At 46.2% G+C, this 19,866-nt stretch overlaps 2 protein-coding genes across 4 annotated transcripts in view; one reads left to right on the forward strand and one right to left on the reverse strand.

The window, feature by feature from the left end:
• Nucleotides 1-10,123, forward strand: part of kcnq1.2 (potassium voltage-gated channel, KQT-like subfamily, member 1.2) — a 113,498-nt gene extending 103,375 nt beyond the window's left edge. For both annotated transcript variants that reach the window (XM_040163696.2, XM_040163697.2), the window contains one exon: nt 8,472-10,123. In XM_040163696.2, the coding sequence (XP_040019630.2) occupies nt 8,472-8,618 (147 nt within the window). In that variant the 3' untranslated portion in view covers nt 8,619-10,123. The remainder of the gene's footprint in view (nt 1-8,471) is intronic.
• Nucleotides 10,124-15,878: 5,755 nt separating this feature from the next.
• Nucleotides 15,879-19,484, reverse strand: cdkn1bb (cyclin dependent kinase inhibitor 1Bb). Of its 2 annotated transcripts, none has more exons than XM_040162614.2 (3): nt 18,630-19,484; nt 18,320-18,447; nt 15,879-17,304 (listed from the first exon to the last, which is right to left on the reverse strand). In XM_040162614.2, the coding sequence occupies exons 1-2, from the start codon at nt 19,072-19,074 to the stop codon at nt 18,332-18,334; spliced, it is 561 nt and encodes a 186-aa protein (XP_040018548.2). In that variant the 5' UTR covers nt 19,075-19,484; the 3' UTR covers nt 15,879-17,304; nt 18,320-18,331. The 2 variants fall into 2 exon arrangements, with proteins under 2 accessions (XP_040018548.2, XP_077939122.1); XM_078082996.1 differs by having other exon boundaries at nt 15,879-17,337.
• Between the last annotated feature and the right edge of the window lie 382 nt (nt 19,485-19,866).

The raw sequence follows: 19,866 nt of genomic DNA on the forward strand, positions 1-19,866 counted from the left end.
ACCATTTGTCCTCGTTGTTGTTAAACGTGTTAAGCTTTTATATTTGCTTTTATATTTTGAAAGTATAGTTTATTTAGGCTCCTTTTGCTGTTTGTAAAATGATAATATTTTATATTTATATTTTATTGATCATCATGATTAGCATACCCCACTTTTACCTCATCGTTGTAATTAAAAGCATTTTTTAACGACCTTAGTTGTGCAAAATAAGAAAAAGATATATTTTCATCAATATGACTGAAAATGATCATTGTCTGCAGCGCTTTTGTGTTCACAAATACATCGTGTAGGTGGCTGCTCAGCAGACACCACCGTCTTTGTATTATTCTCGATTAGGGTCTATTTCAGCGGTCGCCCTGATCCAGGACCGAAGTGCCGACACGCGCCTCCTCAGAGAACAGAGGTGGCCGTAGTAACATGGCACCTCCCCGGTGACCGACGATGCCGCGCTGGCTGCCACCACGGCCTGGCACGGGGGGGGGGGGGGGGGGGGGTTGTGGCAGCTGAAAACACGGAGGGAGGAGGGCTTCTTATTCTATAAAGACCTGCGAGGCCGCACCCTGGACGCAGAATGAACATCAGACTGTGCTGATTGTTGAGTGTCACGTGACAGGCGTTCATCGGAGCCCAGGATGAAGAAATTCCAACGGTCGGCTTTATTAGTGTTGAAATAGTTGCGTGCAGCATATTCATGTACTTGTGTCTGCGCGTGTTCTTCTTCTCTCTTCGTGTGGACTTACGTAAAGGGGTCCGCTGTGTTCCGTCCTCATGAGGGCCACCTCACTGGGGACCAGTCAGGAGCAGATCATGCCCAGCTGTCCGTGAGGACAAATGGTCCATCAGGCAACTGCTCATTCCCTCCACCCTCTCCGCTCAGCTCTCCACCCTGTCTCCCCGCTTCTGTTGAACAAATAACAAGTGCACTTAGGCCTTCCCGTGGAATAGGAATGCTCCTGTTTGATATCTACGTTTGTAGATATGTAGATTCATGTTTTAAATATTGCCAGTGTTCACACACGTTTGTGGAGGGGAGCCGACATTTATTTTGTTGGCGGTAACATTTGGCGACCCCCACATTTCTTACAACATGAAACAGGCTAACGCGCCTCCAACCCGACATCAAAGCCTCTGTGCACGCACGGCGCTCTCCTCGTGGCTTCTTTTTCTTCACCTCGACGCAACATGAAAGAGCATCAGTGTTTCCCAATGTGCACGTATGCGCATGGACACACAAGGGCAGGGATTAGCACATGGGGATGCACACACACACACACACACACACACACACACACTCACTCAAGCATCACAGAATGATCGGTACATCAAACAAAGAGAGAAGGAGCGTGCTCTGCGCTACGGAGAGATAAAAAGGAGCAGAGAGTAAGAGAAGTGGCGGAGTGGACGTCCTCATGAAAGTAGCTTTCGGAAACAAAAGCAGCTTTGAGTGCGCGCCCGCTCAGAGGAGACATTAGCCGGTGCGCACCCCCCCTCGACACGCCACCGCCACCATCGTCCCTGCTGAAAAGAGCTTTGGCTGCAGCTAAGCGGCACGTGGCGCCGCCCTTGATGCTTATCATGTGCATCAGGTGCTCTGGCTAGGTGTCCCGTTCTTTACAACATAACCAGCCCCCCCCCGCTCCCCCCTCCTCTCGGCCCCGAGCCGATCCATCCTGCCTTACCTTTCATTCCCCTCCTCTCCGTCTCTGCTCTCCTGCTTTTACAAACACAAAGAACATATTGTACCTGCCAGCGTTAGAGTGAATCCATTCTCCTCGGCAGTGGCCCGGCCCGTGGCGAATCCGAGCCGGGGCGCCCCTCTTTCCCAGCTGGCACCGAGGCGGCCGGTGGGTCGTGCCTGTTGCTGGTTGGGGGCCGGCAAGTTTGAGTCCAGCGGACACGTCGGTTCAGGACTCTTTCGAGCTGCCCGTCGTACTCGCAAAACCTCTTTCTCGCTCTCACTGTACTCTGCGGGCCGTGACCCCTGCTGACCTCATACGAATGTGCACTTTGAGGATGCTGGTTTACGGCTTTGTTTGCACGATTGAAGTAAGAATACATACGCGAGGGTTTCTGTTCGATAACAAACTTCTTTGAGGTGCACTCAAGAAAAGAAAATTCTGGGAAGGTTTTGCAAAGCCGCCACATGAATGTACAATTTTTTACACATTCGTTGCATTAGCCGGTGTTTCTTTCTGCGGTAAAAGGAAACTTCTTTGAAAGAAGAGGAAGAACATGCTAAGGTCATGGTAGTGCTCTTAATTAGTTGTCTTGGAGAAGTGAAGGAATGTGACTTCAGGGCCACAGCAGGAAGCCTCAACTCAAACACAAAAAGCCGTGCAGACACACTGCACACACAAACTTTGAACTCTACAAACTCACAACTAATAACACATTCCAATTCCTCCACTCTCACACGTAACCCCAAACCCGCACTGTTTCATGATGAGATGCTATTATATTTCCTAATCATGGTTCGTGCACAGAAGATGACCCTGCAGACTCACAAGGCCGCAATAAGCGACTATTGAAGATCATCAGGCTTCTGTGGTTTGTCTCAATGTCTTCTCTCCTCCATCCATCCATCCATCCATCCATCTCCTCCTCTGGCCTCTCTTAACCGCTGACACATGCTTGTCCTCACACGATATTGCACCTCTGCACTTCTCTTTGTTTGTTTCTCTTATAATCTTAAGATATATTTTTTTGAAATGTTTCTTTGAAAATGTACAGAACTTTGGTCATCTGTCAGAGGGGGAATGGAATTGGGTTCATTTGGTGTCTTCACCTCTTATGACATTGCCGATGGTGTCGGTTGTGCACATTGATTGGACCAGAGGCACAGAGGCCATTCCTTACACACATTGTTTTCCAAGAGCTCCATGAAAACTCTCTTAATATGATGCAGTAAAGAGGCAGTGACTCACTCACGGACCTCATCATTGTGCAACTGCATACGCTTTCCTTTTCCCTAAATCTATCATATCCCTATAGACAGTTTGAGAGAAATTCAAAACTCTTTCTAGAGCATTTTTTTAAAAGTCAAGAAGAGCAGAGTGATAGATTCCTCCGATCAGACGTGGGAATGTGTGTCAGTGAAGAGACGTCTGCCGCGACCCGACCAACAAACTCCTGTCCAGCAGACTATGAATGAAAAACACTTCGGCCCAATTTCACCAAAGTAATGTGACGGCCTTGTGCTTGTAAGCTTGCTGCTCTTTTTCTGAAGTTCTGAAAATAAACCCGGCTGCAGCTGTGCTGAATTTATTACTTTTAATGAGTTGGAGCTTACTGCCTGCTCTCACTGTGTAGCGTTTTTAAAAACCTTGATTTATCCTTTTCACAACATCAGCACATCAAGTGACCTGCTGACTTTCCTGGTGTGTGTGTGTGTGTGTGTGTGTGTGTGTGTGTGTGTGTGTGTGTGTGTGTGTGTGTGTGCGTGTGTGAGTGTGAGTGTTAACCCTCCCCTCCCGGAGACAAAAGCCAGCAGTGTCCTTTTCAGTTTTCAAATTGATTTTTGTTTGGGCTTAAAAAAAAACATGACTTACTCTCCCCCCCCCCCCCCCCCCCCCCCTCCCCTCCCTGATCTCTCCATTGTCCATTCATGCAGGCCTGTCACTGCGATGATAATGATGACTTCTGTGTAATACTAGCTTGTCATTGGCCCACCAGCGAGGCCGGCCTGTACACCCTGCTGCTTTTTCTGCATCGACCATTGTGTTGCAAGCGTGTGCAGCGTGAGTGTGTGTAGGTGAAACACAAGCAGCAAGCAGAGAGAGGGAGAGGAATCCACCTGATCTGACCCAATGCTGTTTCTGTCCGGGAAATAAAATGCTTTATTTTGCAAGGATTTTTCTCACACAGTGCCACATTTGGATTTTCTGCTTCCTGTTGCCAGTTGAAAAACCACAACTGCACCTTTGACCTGCAGGCGGTTACACACAGCAGCTGACAAACAGGAAATGGAGCCGAGTTTAAATGGAATACCTCTACTTCTTTAGAGCAGCATTTTTTGTCTTTTGTGTTTGTTTGTGGTAAATGTATGTGTAAAGGTCTGTTGTCTGTACCACTGTGGTGATGAATGACTTGACTGGAAACAGATGCCAGCTGTGACTAGAAACAAGTTCATAAAATTAGTGTGATTGAAAGAACAAAGATTGCAGCAAAGGGCAAAGTTACTTCTCTTCTATCTTTTGATCTAAACATACGCTCTACGATAGCCTTTAATTATATGCCCCTCTCATTGATTTGTAACTTGGGTATTTTCTTTATTGAATTATGTCTCTAGGGCCTGTTTAGGTCTAAGTAAAAGTCGTCTTTTACAGGTACTCTTGCAAAATAAATAAGAAAAAAATTGTTAGTAAACCATCCCAGACTTCTTTGACATACTAAAAAAAAGATAGAAAACGCACAAGCAAAAATTTAAAAAATACAAATGTTAAAAATAGAAGAAGAAAACTGACAGCAGTCAGTGAGAAACAAACAGAAAATAAGGGATATTTTATTTATTTATTACCTTGCTTTGTGACCCAAAAGGCCACAGTTGGATTACATCGCTCCCTTCCACACTGTAAAAAAAAATCCTAATTTTATGGAAAATAGCTGTTTTTTTTAAATTAAGTTAAAAAAATTCACTTCATTCGAATAATGTTATTTTACCTTAATTTTAGGGTTTTTGTTTGACAGCCGCTGCCGCTGTTCATTTGACCTTCTTATTACTGATTTTGCAACTGAAATGAAACTTTGAGTCCTGCTGGTGTAAACTCACGTTACCGCAACAAAGAAGGAACGATGCGGTCAAAACGTCTTTCGTAATTCGGGTCAAAGCGGCCGGCCTTGTGAGGTCACAGTGGTGGGAAACACATTCACCGCGGCGTGCGAGGACGGCGACCTGTGCCACGCTGTTCCTCTCGTCTTATTGCTCCTTCTGTCCCGGCTATGTCTCCACAGTGTCGTGCGATTGGGAGCATTTCCACGACGGGAGTCTTGTTTTGTTGAACAGTCCCACGCGGATGCCAAGACATTCCTGGAGCTGGTAGTCTTTCCTTTTGGCAGCCCGGCACCTCCATCTCCTCTACTCTTCATTATTCTCTTTCTATTTCCTCCGTACTCTCTCCTCTTCCCTTCTTTCCATTCCTTAGTCCCAAAGGAGGTAAAGGTGTCACTGGGTTTTTGCCACCGTATGTTCAATAGAAGCTAATCTGCAGCCAGAACTTCCCCATTCATTGAACATAGCGGCCTTGTTTTCCCTGATGAATAAGCCGCACCACTTCACAATAACTAACTTCTATTCATTACATGTCACGGGTACCACAAAGCTCCCTCAGTCCACCTCGTCCCGTATCTCATTTCTCTCTTGCATGTCACGTCTCCATTTGTCAGCGATTATGTGATAGTAGAACATGGCACGAAGCGCCAAGCTGTCCTCCAGGCTTCATCGCTCTCCAACAGGTGGCAGTGTTAAACGCCGCGTCGGACCACCGTGTGTGTGCTACAGCAGATGCCTCTTCTCGGTTCACTTCTCTTCTCTGTAGTTCTCTATTCTTATCTTCTCTAAAGCCTCAAAAGAAAACGTTTTCTGGGGGGGTTTGTTTCTGCTCTGGTTTAAATACTAGATAGATTTTTTTTTTGCCCTTTTGCGCTGCAACTTTAGTATCTGGTGAAAATGTTGCCGCAGTGATGGTGAAGATAATCTTTTGCCATTTCATCGTATCTTATGTTGAATTGTAACTAATGTATACAAACTGGACGTAGTCGGAGCTCCACACCAGCTGTTACACATTTATTGTACTTTGCAGGGCAAACTGTCCCATTTTGGCTAAGGACTACTTTTACTCATTGGTGTCACTGAGGTGTTTACTCGCTTCAGCTCTTTATTGGTTTTCCGTTACTAGAATCTCCCCTGTAGCTCTCTGGCCACAGCTAAAGACAAGTATGGTTCCCTCCTTCTCTTTGCTCGGTGACGACCAGCACAAGCAACTGCGTACGCGCGGTTCGCCCACTTGTGTGCGTCTGTGTCTGTTGCAGTGCGCCGGATTGCTAACAAACCGCCGCAGGTGGACGCCAGGAAGGTGGTCAGGGAGGGTGTTCCTGTGTGAACAGGAGCTCCGTCTCCTCCCGAACTGTTGTCTCCGCGCGGCACAAAAGAGTCTGCAGTGAGTGAACGTGTGTGAAATACAGTTCAAAGACCAAATGTCAAAGCTGTCTCGGTGGATTCATTGTATCTGAACGCTTTGAGAGAAGAATTCAGCATTTATATCACCCCCCAAATGGAGCGATTGTCCACTTTTCTCTCTTTTATAACATTATTGAAAATCTCTGGGTTTTGTAATATTGGAAAGACAAATGAATAAATGAATAATTATAAATGGAAGCTATTCATACATCACATAGAATCACCAGGTGCAGCCATGTATTACATGTAATGTGTATGTCATGTATTCTTCCATTCTAGAGGGTTTGTACACATAACATTTGTGTGCTGTATTACATCTTCTATATTTTGTCTGGTGATGAAGAAAATAAACTTCCCTGGGTTGGAGTCCCCCCCCTCGTTGACCGTCCCATGTGTTGTTGTGGTCAACGGGAGCGTTGGGGACAGCTGGAGCATCACCTGTCACCGGATCACATGCGTTTACATGACACAGCAGCGGCGACACCCAAATCCAGCATTTACACGCCGGCTGAAGAGGAAAACAAAACCCCTTCTCAATAATGTCCCCATTCAGTAAATACCCATCTGTGAATATAAACCACACAAGCAAACTATATATGCAAATGTGCCTTTTCCTTTTATAGGGGTGACAGATTGCAGGTGGAAGAGTTTCCCTCGCCATCTGTCGTTGGCGCAAAACGGCGTAACGCGGCAAGGAAAAAAGTCCCCTAAATCGTGACAGCATGCGTAGTGTCAAACAGCAAGAGGACGTGTGTTAGCGAAGCAGGCAGTCATAATAACACACAACCATGGGACCATCACATTTGCATAATAGACAGCTGCAAAACTAATCCGTCAATGCAGTGAACTTTTCTGCTTCCCTCCCTCGCCCGCATCCATCCCACAAAAATACATAATCAATGGCAATACAAAACGTCCTGTGTGCTGGCAACATGCTGCATAGTAATGTGTTCCTCGTCTCTCATATGGGTCCCTGGAGCCGCTGCACAGAAAACTCTGCAGGAGGAATTCCTGATCCATTCTAAGCTCCAACGAGAATGTTGATAAGTCTGTAGATTACTGGCCAACATGTTTATGATAGCCCATTATTCTCTAAGCTTTATCCCGGCCCAGCGCGTGCTTCGTCTACTTAGCACAACTATTTAGGTCATGGTACAATCACAGAGGAAAGCGGTGTGTATGGGGAAATAGCAGGAGGCCGCGGCTGTAAGTGTCACAATCAGCTCATTCTGTATATTTACATGAAAGTAGAAGTAAGGTCAAGACGCCAGCGTACTTGACCTTTCACTTGACCTTAAGTTCGCACCCTGCGTTACTACATCACATTTTCTAGTAATAAAATCTAGAAACATAACTAAAGACATTATCTGGAATCTCATCAGTTGTTTATTGAGTCACGACCTTTGGCATGCTGGGATGTGAATTCATTCTTGTACTGAGACACACTGTGATATGTACGATTCAAACTCGCCATAATGGCTCATATTTCAACAACAATAATAGCTGCTAAATGTCTCGCTCTGCCGTAAAAGTGTCCAGTCCGTCAGGCACAGCCAGTGAAAGATGGAGAGAAAAAGGGGCCCCGTGAAAACGCCACTGATGTTAACTATCCTACCACGCCCTGCCAGAAATACCGCGGTTTGGCCGTAGTTACTCGCTATCTGCGTCTCGTGGAGAATCGCTCCGTTCCTCTTTGATGTGCTCGGCTGTTTAGTCTTTGATTTACAAAGCAGCATCTTTATTCATCAGTTCGGATCCATTTGGAACCATGGGCGTAGATGTTTTGTGTTTTGTGTGAGCCTCCGGAGAGCAGAGGCAGAAAGCAAAGCCGGCTTGTGAGGATACAGACTTCTTTTTTCCTTCCCTGTGAGGATGCTTTGGTGTGTACATGTGACTCCGCCGTCATTGTGTCTGAATGTCAGCCGACAGTCTGTGGTCTGTTTACCTCGGGCGGGGCCATTCATCAGCATCACGCCATGCTTATGCTCTCTTTTTGGTGACACACCTGTGTTTACAGTTGGGAAAGCGTGTTTCCATCCGCCGACTCAAAGATCACATGGCTCAGTAGCTTTTGAAATGAGTGGCTCCAGCAGGTAGACGGCGACCGGCAGGCTGCCGTGTCATTACACCCGGCGCCGCTCTGTCATTGGGACCAGAGCTGCAGCTGCGTACGAAACAAAAGCTGCTGTTTGTTTGTCGCATCGCGTCTCTAAACTGTAATCACGTGCACAACGTTCGTCCCGCGGGCACGAAGCTGACGTAACCTGTTTGTATGTTGTCCCTGTGTTTGATCCAGGTGCACAAAATGGACCAGAATATGAACTCTATTCTGCGGATCCTGGTGGAGCAGTTCCCGCCGAAGCCGGAGCTCACGTACAAGCCCTCCATGCGCAGGGTGACCATCCAGAAACGCATGGGGGCCAGCGTGGACGACGAGCTCTAGAGGCCGCGGTCGCGCCGCGATGGCGTCGTCGTCGCCGAAGGGGAATTACGGGGCCAGCGCAGTCGCCACATGTGGTGGTCCTGCCTGCACATTATTTCTCTCCGTCCGCCAAAAGCATCTCTTTCATTTGCAATCCAAGATATTTCTCATTGACTTTTAAAGACTTTCATTGCTCCAGGACAGTGTGGGATTCGTTTCCCCTCAATGGCTCTTTTCCATGTTGACAAAATGTTGCTGTTCTCTACTACACAAGCGTTGTGCGCCCTGAGTCACTCACATGGCTTCATCGGCCAGTGATCGCTTCAGTTGGACCGTCTTAATTTATGCGTGTCCCGTTACTGAGCTGCATTCCAAAGCTCACTAACCCAGTGATAGAAGCGGCGGTGCTATCTGAGCCCCCAAAAAGTCCAGCCATGGCGGAGGCATTCCTCACATCCTTCTGGTTATCTTGGCACCATCCGCGCCCAGCACACAACAGGCTTATTTCCACAGCCACACATCCATCAGGACTAACTGTACTCAGGCTGCAGTGGCTGTTTGTTTGCAGTGATCGAATAACACAAGGAGGGAAGGGCCGGCTATCTGAGAGGGCTGGAGTGAAAGAAATGGAACCAAAGACGTGTGTCTGGGGCGAGCGGCGAACACGCTGCTGATTTACAGCTGCATTAAAGCTTATGAAAATAAGCAAACTGCCGTGGCAGCGGTGGAGCTGCGTCCGGGGCGAAGGGGCGGCCTCTCGCTTCGCTCCCAGCTTTGCACTGATAGTTCTGGTGCGTGTGTCAATCGCAAACCCTTTTAGCAGCACCAGTGCTCACTCCACCCTGCTTAATATCCTCTATTACCTCACGCCGATGTGTGCAATTGGAAATACATTTGCCCCATTAAAGCTTTGATTATTGCTAATGTAGTGCTGGTTCCCCGGTAAAGGGAGATTACTCATTGTGAGCAACTAAGGAAAAGAACGAGTGGAAAATGTGAAGAATGTCGACAGTAGGCTTTAAGGGGCCGGCGCTCTAACTGTGTGCGAAGGGATACGAGCACACGTTAGAAATGAAAAGACAACCTTTCGTTTGTTCCTGTACTCATGTTTCTGACGCATGTAGAGAGTAGAAAATAGAAAATAGCTTCACTACTATTAGCCCCCCCCCCCCCCCCCACCAAAGAGAGAGATACTCACACAAAATAGGGTTGAACAAGGAAAGGGGAAAGAAGAATACTATTGCATTCTCTTAGCACTAGTATATTTTTCATACTTTTGCCGTATCTATTATTAATCTCACATTGAATAAAGGCTTTTTATTTTAAAGGTACTGTAGTTATGTGACTGTCTATTGTGCTGTACAGTTTTATACGAGTTGTAAATAGAAACATTGCCTTATTGTATACTGTATTTATTACCACATGGAAATATTAACCTGCTCGTTGGAGCAATGTGAAACAGAGGGATGTCGACACACATCGTCTGCACTGTAGCTCTGTAAATAATAAAAAACTCCATTTCATTACGCTCTGGTACCAGCTCCTTTATTCCATCATTTGCTTTCTTTGGAGGGAAAAGCTGTTTTATAGATTTCAGGGCCGTGTTTAATCCAGGCTCAAGAGATCTGGGTTAAGGTAAGCCATGGCACATGGCTTTCCATCCAAATAAAACCTCCTCATTTCACTACATTTCTTCCACACGGAGATGGGGAAGAGTAAAGAAAAGACACATTCCGCACACCTACTTTGAACCTCAATATTCCAAAACCCTTATAGGGAGGCATGCAAAGGAAAAAAGACAACACGACTCTTATTACCACTCAATCATATTTGCCTTCCAAGGCCAAAGAATACCGGGGATGTCCCAAGATCAGCGCAGAGAGAGAACGGGGAGGAAGGGGGGGGGGGGGGGGGGGGGTCGAAGGAGAAGGAGGAGGACAGCAGGAGCACGAGTGTGGGGAAGAGAGCCACTTTCAATCAGCCACAGAGACTGCATGGGTCCGCTGCCTTTGGTCCTCCTCTGGTTTGTATCACTGCTGGAGGGAAAGATGGAGGCAGAGTCTGCAGAGTCTGCAGAGGCCGCTCCGGGTCGCCCCGAGCAGCTTTCATCTCCAGACTAGACGGCGAGAAGAGAGAGACGACCACTTCAAACGGCAGTTTGATCTCAGAAGTACACAGGAGCACAAGCTGAAAGAGCTTGTGAGGAGGCCTTTCTGGAGGGAGAATATAAGACAGTGAACTCTGTAAACCAGGGACCGGAGTCCACCAGGTTCTTTACATCTTACACATCAGATAAATTGGTGCAGTCTATAAAGTTTTAGAATATATCTTAAAAAGGTAAAAAGAGGCTATAAGCAATAGTATGTTAGCCAAAAACTGAAAACAGTAGTGTATGTTCAAAATATATATAATAAAGCAATAGTAAAGTATGAATAAAACAAAAGCAAAAATGTTTAGTATGTCAAAGAAGTCCGGGATGGTGTAATTAGAATTGAAAGAAGAAACTTAAATAGTATGTCATTGTAAATCCCATAGCATACACCTCAAATTAAAAAAACACCCTCATATTATGGTTTTTCATAGAAAGTCCAAAAATGAGTACAGTAACAAATATAATCAAAGAGATGAATTCTATGGTCAACAGTCGAAAAGTAGCTTTTTATGTTGCAGATTCTTCTTTTGAGGATTTTCTAATCTCTACTTACAGAAAACGTTGTTATGATACAACACAATCCTGGATAATTAACTGTGTATTTTGGGGGGAATAAAATAATGGATGTTTTTATTTACTGATGTCTCTTTTTTAAATTAAACATTTTAGATCAACCCATAAAAAGGCATCTGGTCAAATCCATAAATGAACATAATAACAAATAACACATAATATAAAAATATACAAATACAGGACATCAATAATTTAAATAAAAATTGCCAGAAAAGCTGCCAAACAGGCTCAGCTGGGAGGCTGAGGCTGCTGAGCGGGTGGTAGTTGTCAGGCTGTTAGGGTGCCTGCCTACCATGTGGGTGCTTGGAGGCCACCTGTCCATAGGGGCCAGGCATAGCTGTGCTATATGAAAGCAGATATGGGTCAACAGGTGTGTGTGACTGTGTGTGTGTGTGTGTGTATCACATCAACCAGGACTGGGACAAACAATGTCAGCAGCAGCTGATGCCAGCCACTCCGTCAGGAGTTGTCCCTAAATAGCTGAGGACAGCAGTTGTCTGCGGGACAGTTGGTGCAACTCCTTGCCCCCCCTGCACCTCTATACCGTAGAACGTTTGACCTTCCCATCTGCAATCATAAAGTGTACTGTTAGTCTGTTCTGCCACCGTAAAATACACGATAAACACACTGACGTCATCTTGCTAGGTTACGTACTGATGTGCTACCAAGCTAAATATATATGTAAAACACCCAGCTCCAGAATGGCATTATAAATCAACCAAAGGCCAGCAATTACATTGACCCCTGGTGACCTTTCGGCCTTACGGGTTTTTCCCTTCAGCCACATCTGTGGCTCAACCACGCCTCATCCCTCCCTGTGACCAGAGGAGAGCGATCCAAGAGCTGCAGAACCAAAAGCCCCGCCAGAGCGGCTCAGATTCGCATCCGACGTGTTGTTGGGAGCGCCGCGCATCGGAGCAGGGGCCGCGGTGGCGTGGAGGAAAGCTGGGGGTTTCCGAGGGAAGGTTGTATCATTGGGGACTCCCCCCCCCTCCCCCAGACAGGGGAAATATTCCTTTGCAGAAACTGGAAGGACTTCAGTGGTGTTTTGGCCAGCCGAGGCAGAATGTCGGGCATAGTGGACAGCTGCTGCACGGAGCTACTGTAAGACGGAGAGAGGGGTGGGGGAGGGTTAAGGGGGGGGGCTGTTATTGCAAAACAACACAGAAGTCATATACACACAATACAGGCTTTGACCGTCAGTGTGGTGATATGTATAGATTTGTAGAAGTATTTTTAATCAGAAAAGGGAAGTGAAAAGAGAACATGAGGCCTGAGCATTACTAGAAAAACAGAGTCACGACATTCTGTGCAGGTTTCACTATTTCACACTTCTTCATACAAATTCTCAAATTCTCAGAAGTGAACAAAGAACGAGGTTTCCCAGCGAAGAGATGCGGTGGACACCGATTTCTCTCCGACCATCAAATATTATCATTATTCGGATGAAGCTTTTTTGCAGTTGAGACTAATATTCACAGCTGGACACCCGGGCAGCTAAAAGTCCCCCAACAGCAACACAACACTCGGGGGCAGGGAGTGTAAATTGAAAACAAAGTGAAAAATTGAACATTGGGAAGGTAATGGACCACATCCACGTCTCTCCATAAGCAGAGGGAGCTTTCATTTGGTGAAGAGTCTGTTTTTCTCATCAAGTCGTGCGTTGCAGAACATGTTCACTCATTCTTATGGCAGAGCGAGCAGAGCGGAGGCCTCTGCAGCCTCCTGATGAGGGCAGCAGAAGCAGGACAGATGAAAAGAAAAAGACACGCTAGGGAGAAGTCAGGGTATATTCGTATGAAATGTGGACGACTTTATTGTTCATGAAAAGTGGAACGTCGATGCGTTTCGGGTACAAATCCAAAAAAAGACAATTTTCCATTGGGTGTCGTATTAAACCATCAGTGTTCCCTTGTCATTGGTTGAGACGTTTTGGCAGTGCGGGCTGGGCATTGGGATGTCATTTGATGTACACTGTGGTCGGGGTTGTAAAACATTCCGACTGACTGGAATTATCGCGACATACACTCCTGAAAATGTTACAAAAAGTTGCATCACATGGAAATGTTTAGCTTCACGTCACATCTGAACACGTTTTCATCATAATTTGTGTGGGAAAAGATTCTGGTAGTTTACACACAGTTACTCTACATTATGTGTACATCTGTAACAAAAAATGAATGAATGAAAAATGAAAAAGTTTATTGAATTTTCACAAATGTGAAAAGTGTAAACTGGCAGCTTTCTTTGTGGACAATTAAAACGGGCTAATTTGGACTGTATTCTTATAATTTGATGACTAAATGATTAAAGGAAGAAAAATGAATCTTTACTTTAATTAATAAAAAATAAGACTTCTGATTTATTATTCTAACATTTTATTCAAACAAGTAGTTTCATTGAGACAAACTAATACCCAGCGTGACTCCCTTCTGCCGGCTGCAGATACACAGATGTTTCATCTGTGCTCTGCCTCCATCTCTGTCATCCCGACGCCTGCTCGAGCATTCCTGGGGGGATTACCGGGCCAGGTACCACCGCCGCGGTCAGGAGAGACACACACGGGACGAGGCGGGCCCAGCGTGCAGGACGGGCTGCTTCTTTTCACGTCTTGTGCACGCGTGCTTGAGCAGGTTTGATAAAAAAAAAAAAGATGAAGGCTCTCTGATAAGCTGCAGGTGCGCCGCTTTAATGAGCCTTACGACCCCTCTTCTTCTTCTTCTTCTTCTTCTTCTTCTTCTTTCCTGCGCTGCACAGACGCACATCGGCCATTTGATGCTCTGCAGCGTCCCCCCCCCCTTGACCTCCCCTCCCTGCCTGTCACTCATCCCCGGACTCTAGCACGCTGCGCACGTCACACACTGCAGAAAACAGATTCATTTTTCAATGAAATAGTTTTTACCGCATTGTTACAGAATTCCTGGCTTAATGAATCCAATTGAGGTGTCCAAAAAAAAAAAAAAAAAGAAGAGAAAGGAAGGGGGGGTGTTTGTTTGTGGGGCCTTGCTTTTTCCCTTATTCAGAGGGGGCCAAGGGAATAACTTGATGACGTGGGTTTTGGCCCGGGCAGGAAACATGCCGGGGGGCCGGAGGGGGGGTACTTGTGACTTCATATGAAATGGCGGGCCGGTTAACAGGAAAAGATCACCTGTTGCTGTTGATGCAGCAAGGAAGTGTGAAATCCTGGCACGTGGGACGCCGCCTTCTCGCTCTCTGATCGGCTGGCTCACTGGAATTTCCTCCAGCTTCCTGTGCTTGCGTTGGTGATGGAGTGTTGGAGGGTTACAAGAATGCTTTCAGGGGGACATTCCTGCTACAGCATGCGGGGGGGAGTGTTTCTTATGCAAGGAGAGGCAATCACGTGCTGATGAGCCGCTTGAAGAGAAATAAAATGGAGTAATAAGGCCTCAACATGGAAGACATGAAGATGTGGTAAATGGTGTAATTGAAACTTTCATGCCCACCCCCCCAAAAAAATGAAGACTTTTCCTTGTGTGTCAAACGCTGACACACAAGGAAATATTTAGCAGTAACCGTTTGTAATTATTACATCGGTGTGATGGGAAGAAGTAAGATAACGCTCATGTAACAACAAAATCATTTTGATCACAAAAAAATAGCACAATTAAAAGCAAAGGTGCAACATAAAATGTTTTGCATTGAATGCTAATTATTCTCATTGAAAAAATGTCGACACTGCAGCATGCTGACTGGCAGAAACACACACTTCCCTTTTTATTGACTCCAATGGATGGTCAGTCAGTCAGTCAGTCAGTCAGTCTGCCTGCTGTGGAGCCTCCTAGACGGGCTCTTTGTCTGAGCACAGAAGCTCCAGACACAACAGTGACCGGCCCCGGACCCTCACAATGGCCCTCCACACAAAGGCCCACACTGAGACAATGGGGCCGTGCTCACAGTGGGGGTGAACAGCTGAGCTGAGGTTACCCACCTGCACACTTCAGGACCCCCCCCCCACACACACACGGAGAGCCCCCACCCATTGCTGCAGGTGTCTTCCTGTGTCTGTGGCACGAGGAGGAAGCAAAGACCTGCAGCAGAAGATGTGCAGAAAGCGAGACGTGTCACTTGGAGTAAAGTCAGGTCAAATTACTTATGTAAAATGAATCAGTTTCTACAATTTTAGAAGCTCCATCAGAACCATTTGCAGCTAAAGGACTATACTAGCCTTCAAAAATGTATCTATACAAAATCAATTATATCAAAATGTTACGTAAACTTCAAAAAACAATTCAAGTTGCAGTATTTCCCCACACAGTAGTGGATCGTATATCGAGCTCAAAGCTCTTACGTGTATTTTCCACAAAAGCCGTTCCCAAGATAAGACACTAAATATTACTGGCTGCAACAAGTGGTCTGCTTTCCACTCTCCCTTCGATTGGGTGAATGAAGTGTCAATCATGGGCGGATTCACACTGGGAGTATCCCTGCATCGCACCAGGACGCCTCCATGACGCCGTCACAGCTGCTGCAAAACGCTCAGTTAATGGACCTGAGCGAGTCAGGTGTGAGCACCAAAAAGCAGCCAACAGTCGCACTTCATTTTCTCTTTTAATTGATTGCAACACATTTTAGAACCACACATTACAAAATGAACATGAAATATTTTACCAGGCTCAGTTTGCAACCTTATTGAACAGAGAAAACTACCGAAAACATGCCTTTACAAAATAAGACAATTAGAATAAAGTAAATGCCACTTTGGATAACCGTAATCAAAAACCCATTTTTTTTTTATTCTACATACAAAAAAGCTTGACATAAATAAGTTAGTATAATTTCTCAGTGTTTTTACAAAATTATGTACATAGGTACATTGCAAAGTTTTACACAAATACACAGGCATGGTGACTGCATGAGAGTTCTCTGCAGGTGTAGACTGGTCTCTTTGAATTGAACCCAAACTTCAGGCAAATAAAGGGAAGCTTTTGGATGCTCACGTTTTGCATCCTCAGCAGGCTAACAACATTGGTGAAACAAGTACAAACAGAAAATGTAAATTTAAGTCTAGGTTGTCACAAAAAGAAGTCAATTGAGGAGCGCAGTTGGCATCGTAGGACGTTTGACCCTTTTTACAAAAACTCTCGGGAGAGCAGTTAAGGCTGACGAGGCAAAAAGAATAACTTCACAGAGAGGATGACTTTACAAGACAACCTGGTGTTTGTCCTTCAATACCCGAGTACCTCACAACTCCAAATCAAACACGGCACCACAAAGTGGCCGAGGTGTGCGGGAGACCTCGAGAAGGAAGTTGATCATATTCCAGGAGTCGACTGATGCCGAAGGCACCCATATCCAAAATAAATACTGGGTAAGGGAACCCGAGCAGAAATATTACTTTTTTTTTTTTCTGCGGAAGTGACCAGATGAGGGAAACTTTGAAAGCGACCGCCAAGCTACATTTGTACCGTTCTTCACTGCCAAGTTAGGAAGGCGACGGAGTGAAGATACACTGTGGAGAAACTAAGGAGTCTTGATTTTGTTTTAAATGTAGCATTTAGGGACCGTGTCAAAGTCACATTGTTTTTCAGGAAAAAAAAACAGAAAAAAAAACAGAACAGCATTTTGGAAACCTGTATCAAACTACACTGCAAATTCTTCAAGTCAAATCAAAGCTCACAACTTTTTACATAAAGGATTGGTGTTCAAATAATGTTTTTATGTGCTACATATGGAAAGAAATATAATATGAATATTTATTTACACACAGGTAGTAAATAAAAAAAAATTTAAAAGGAGCAAAAAAGGAAATTAAACCTAATTGCACACTGCTACATTGACTGCTTTTAGAGGCAGTAACTTTTTAATTGAGTGCCACAACTTTAGTGTTTCTATTCAGTGCTTCAACAGCGTCCTCCCCCGTCTTCAGGAGGGTTGATATGTTTCTGGTGCTGCGTAGTTCCTCCTCCAAAACCCACCATCACTGAGGTTTCCCACTTGAAACGGGGAAACAGTTCTTCGGCTCTGTGGGACAATTTGATGAAAGAAAAAAAAAATCTGAAAATAAGAGTCGGCATGTGAGTGAGAATAGAAGGAGCCTGTTGTGCTTGTGAGTGTTCTCTTGAACACATGAACGCTATGTCCTCGTGCACTTTGACGAAGAGGAGGACTGTCTGGAAAGCAACAGGACAGTCTCCACAAACTGAAAACAGTTACTCGGCTGATCGGTCACGTTCCACCATTAGAATATATTGGTGTAAAAATAGCAGACGAGGTGATTACACAGGTGCCATATTCAATTTATAATATTGATTTATAAGGCAGCTAGATTACGCACAAACTAGCACGTAAACATATATGGGATATTTTCCTGATAGCTATAAACTTGTTTATTCATCATCACCTCACATATTTCAGTGTGCAAAAAAAACACCACCTTCCAGATATGGATAAAAAACGCTATGAAAAGGTTTTTGGTGTCGACACTTTGCGCATCCTGCAACGAGCCTGCAGATCTCCGCTTTGTCACAGCGACGCGGCAGAGACCGACGTGCGTGTTCTTGTGTGTGCGTGTTGTAACATTAGCGTGCAGCACCCGCACGCACACACACACAGAGGGGGGGGGGGGACCTGCCCCTTCCCGTCCGCGCGGCTGCTGACGTGTTACTACGCTGTTGTTCCGCAACCTCGTTGTTTACAGTTTAGTCGGAAACTCAAAGCAGGCAGCGGCTGTAGTTAAAAAAGTAGTAAATTAAAACAGGCTTTTTCCTTTATTCATTATTTTAAAGCTTTGTTCATGTGGGCAGCGGGCATTTACTCACACGATGGACGAAAAGCTCATCTAATCGGCAACTGAATTGAATCAGAGTTAAATGAATAACGCGAACAACGCCGCCGAGTGGGATGCGTTAAAAACACCACGTGATCGCATCTTCAAATACACGATCAAACGGTGGATTCACATTGTGCAGCTGGGACAGACTTCTGTACACTGACTCCAGCATACAAACATCGAATAAAGGCAGAGTGGTCCGCTTACCGTCCGCGGGGCTCACGTTTGCCTCTTGGGACTCGTCTTTCTGGGCGTGTGTTCTGCAGAGCGGCTCCGGCTCGGACAAGTGACCTCATCGGAGCTGCTGTGTGATCTCTTATTTGGGGCCGAGGGGTCTGCAAAGGCAAGGCAGTCAGTTACAAAATATATATATATATATATATATATATAGAAAAGACACAAACAATAATAATAAAAACAGATCCCCGGTGCCCAAAGAGCGTTACACGACCCCTGGGATCGAGGCGCTGCCCGGTTACCTGCCAGTGGTCATTTGGTTACGAAGCCAGGAACTCACCGTGACACGCCGGTCTTTTCCTCATTCCGGTGCACTGTTCCGTGCATTCCATGTGTCCATCGGACCGCTCGGTGTCCTCGCTCGAAGACAGCACCACGCAACTATGATTCCCGTTTAGATCCACCTTGTTATTCCCGGCGGAGCAGACGCCCTTCTTCTCCCTCCGCGGCGGCTTGTTGTAGAACTCCGGGACGTCTCTGCAGTCCACCAGCTCCCACTTGATCCTCCCGTGGACCAGCGGCCTGTGATTGGCGAAATCGAAGCCCCACTTGGCGGAAGCGACCTCTTCCATCTCCCGAAAATGTCCCTTTAATTCCCTCTTTAACCCTTCGTGATCCGCCTGGCCGAAGAGGCTCCTGCAAGCCGACGGCTTCGGGTGATCCGACACCCGGGAGTCCGTCCGCTCCAGAGTCGGGCTCCCGTTGGATAGTCGAACATCTGACATTTCCCCCCCACCTGCCCCGCCCCCCTCCACCAAAAAAAGAAATACGGGATTTGGGTTTCTTGCAAACAGTCGGGAACGTCCAGTTTTCACGAGAAAAACTAAACCACAACAATACGGGCCAGCGCTCGGTGAACAGCGGGTGTCTCCTCGACGCTGCGCGGGATCCAAAGCGAGCGTAAAAGGACTTAAGCCATGAGTGGACTGCGTGCGCGCGTCGGGGCTCGAAGGGGGGCGGCCGCCGCTGCTCTTCCGAAGCACAGTGCGCGGATATTCTGCTCGAGGAAGACCGGGAACCGAAGCCGTTCGCGTCCAACTCGTCCCGCAGGCGAGAGCAAGTGCGGACCGACCTCAGTACCCAATATGGCGATTGAGCGATGTAGCGTTGCTCGGGATTGAGAGTAGAGCCTGACTGGGGTAGGGGGCGGGGTGATTGACACACACACACACACACACACACACACACACACACACACACACACACACACACACACACACACACACACACACACACACACACACACACACACACACACACACACACACACACACACACACACACACACACACACACACACACACACACACACACACACACACACACACACACACACACACACACACACACACACACACACACACACACACACACACACACACACACACAAAGCTATTTAAATGCCGAGAAGGCGGCTCATTGGTCAAGGTGCTTAAGACCCGCCCACTTCTCTTAAGGTAGACCAGCTAGTTCCCGAAGGGTTGCAACACGACCCGTCTGTTAGCCGCACAAAACTG

The sequence above is a fragment of the Gasterosteus aculeatus genome, chromosome X (genome assembly GCF_964276395.1).
Source record: "Gasterosteus aculeatus chromosome X, fGasAcu3.hap1.1, whole genome shotgun sequence".
NCBI lineage: Eukaryota > Metazoa > Chordata > Actinopteri > Perciformes > Gasterosteidae > Gasterosteus > Gasterosteus aculeatus.

Coding starts and splice junctions, on each gene's coding strand:
- cdkn1bb (XM_040162614.2), bottom strand. CDS start 19,074: ATGTCAGATGTTCGACTATCCAACGGGAGCCCGACTCTGGAGCGGACG. Junction 18,448..18,629: donor GAAAAGACCGGCGTGTCACG/GTGAGTTCCTGG, acceptor TTGCCTTTGCAG/ACCCCTCGGCCCCAAATAAG.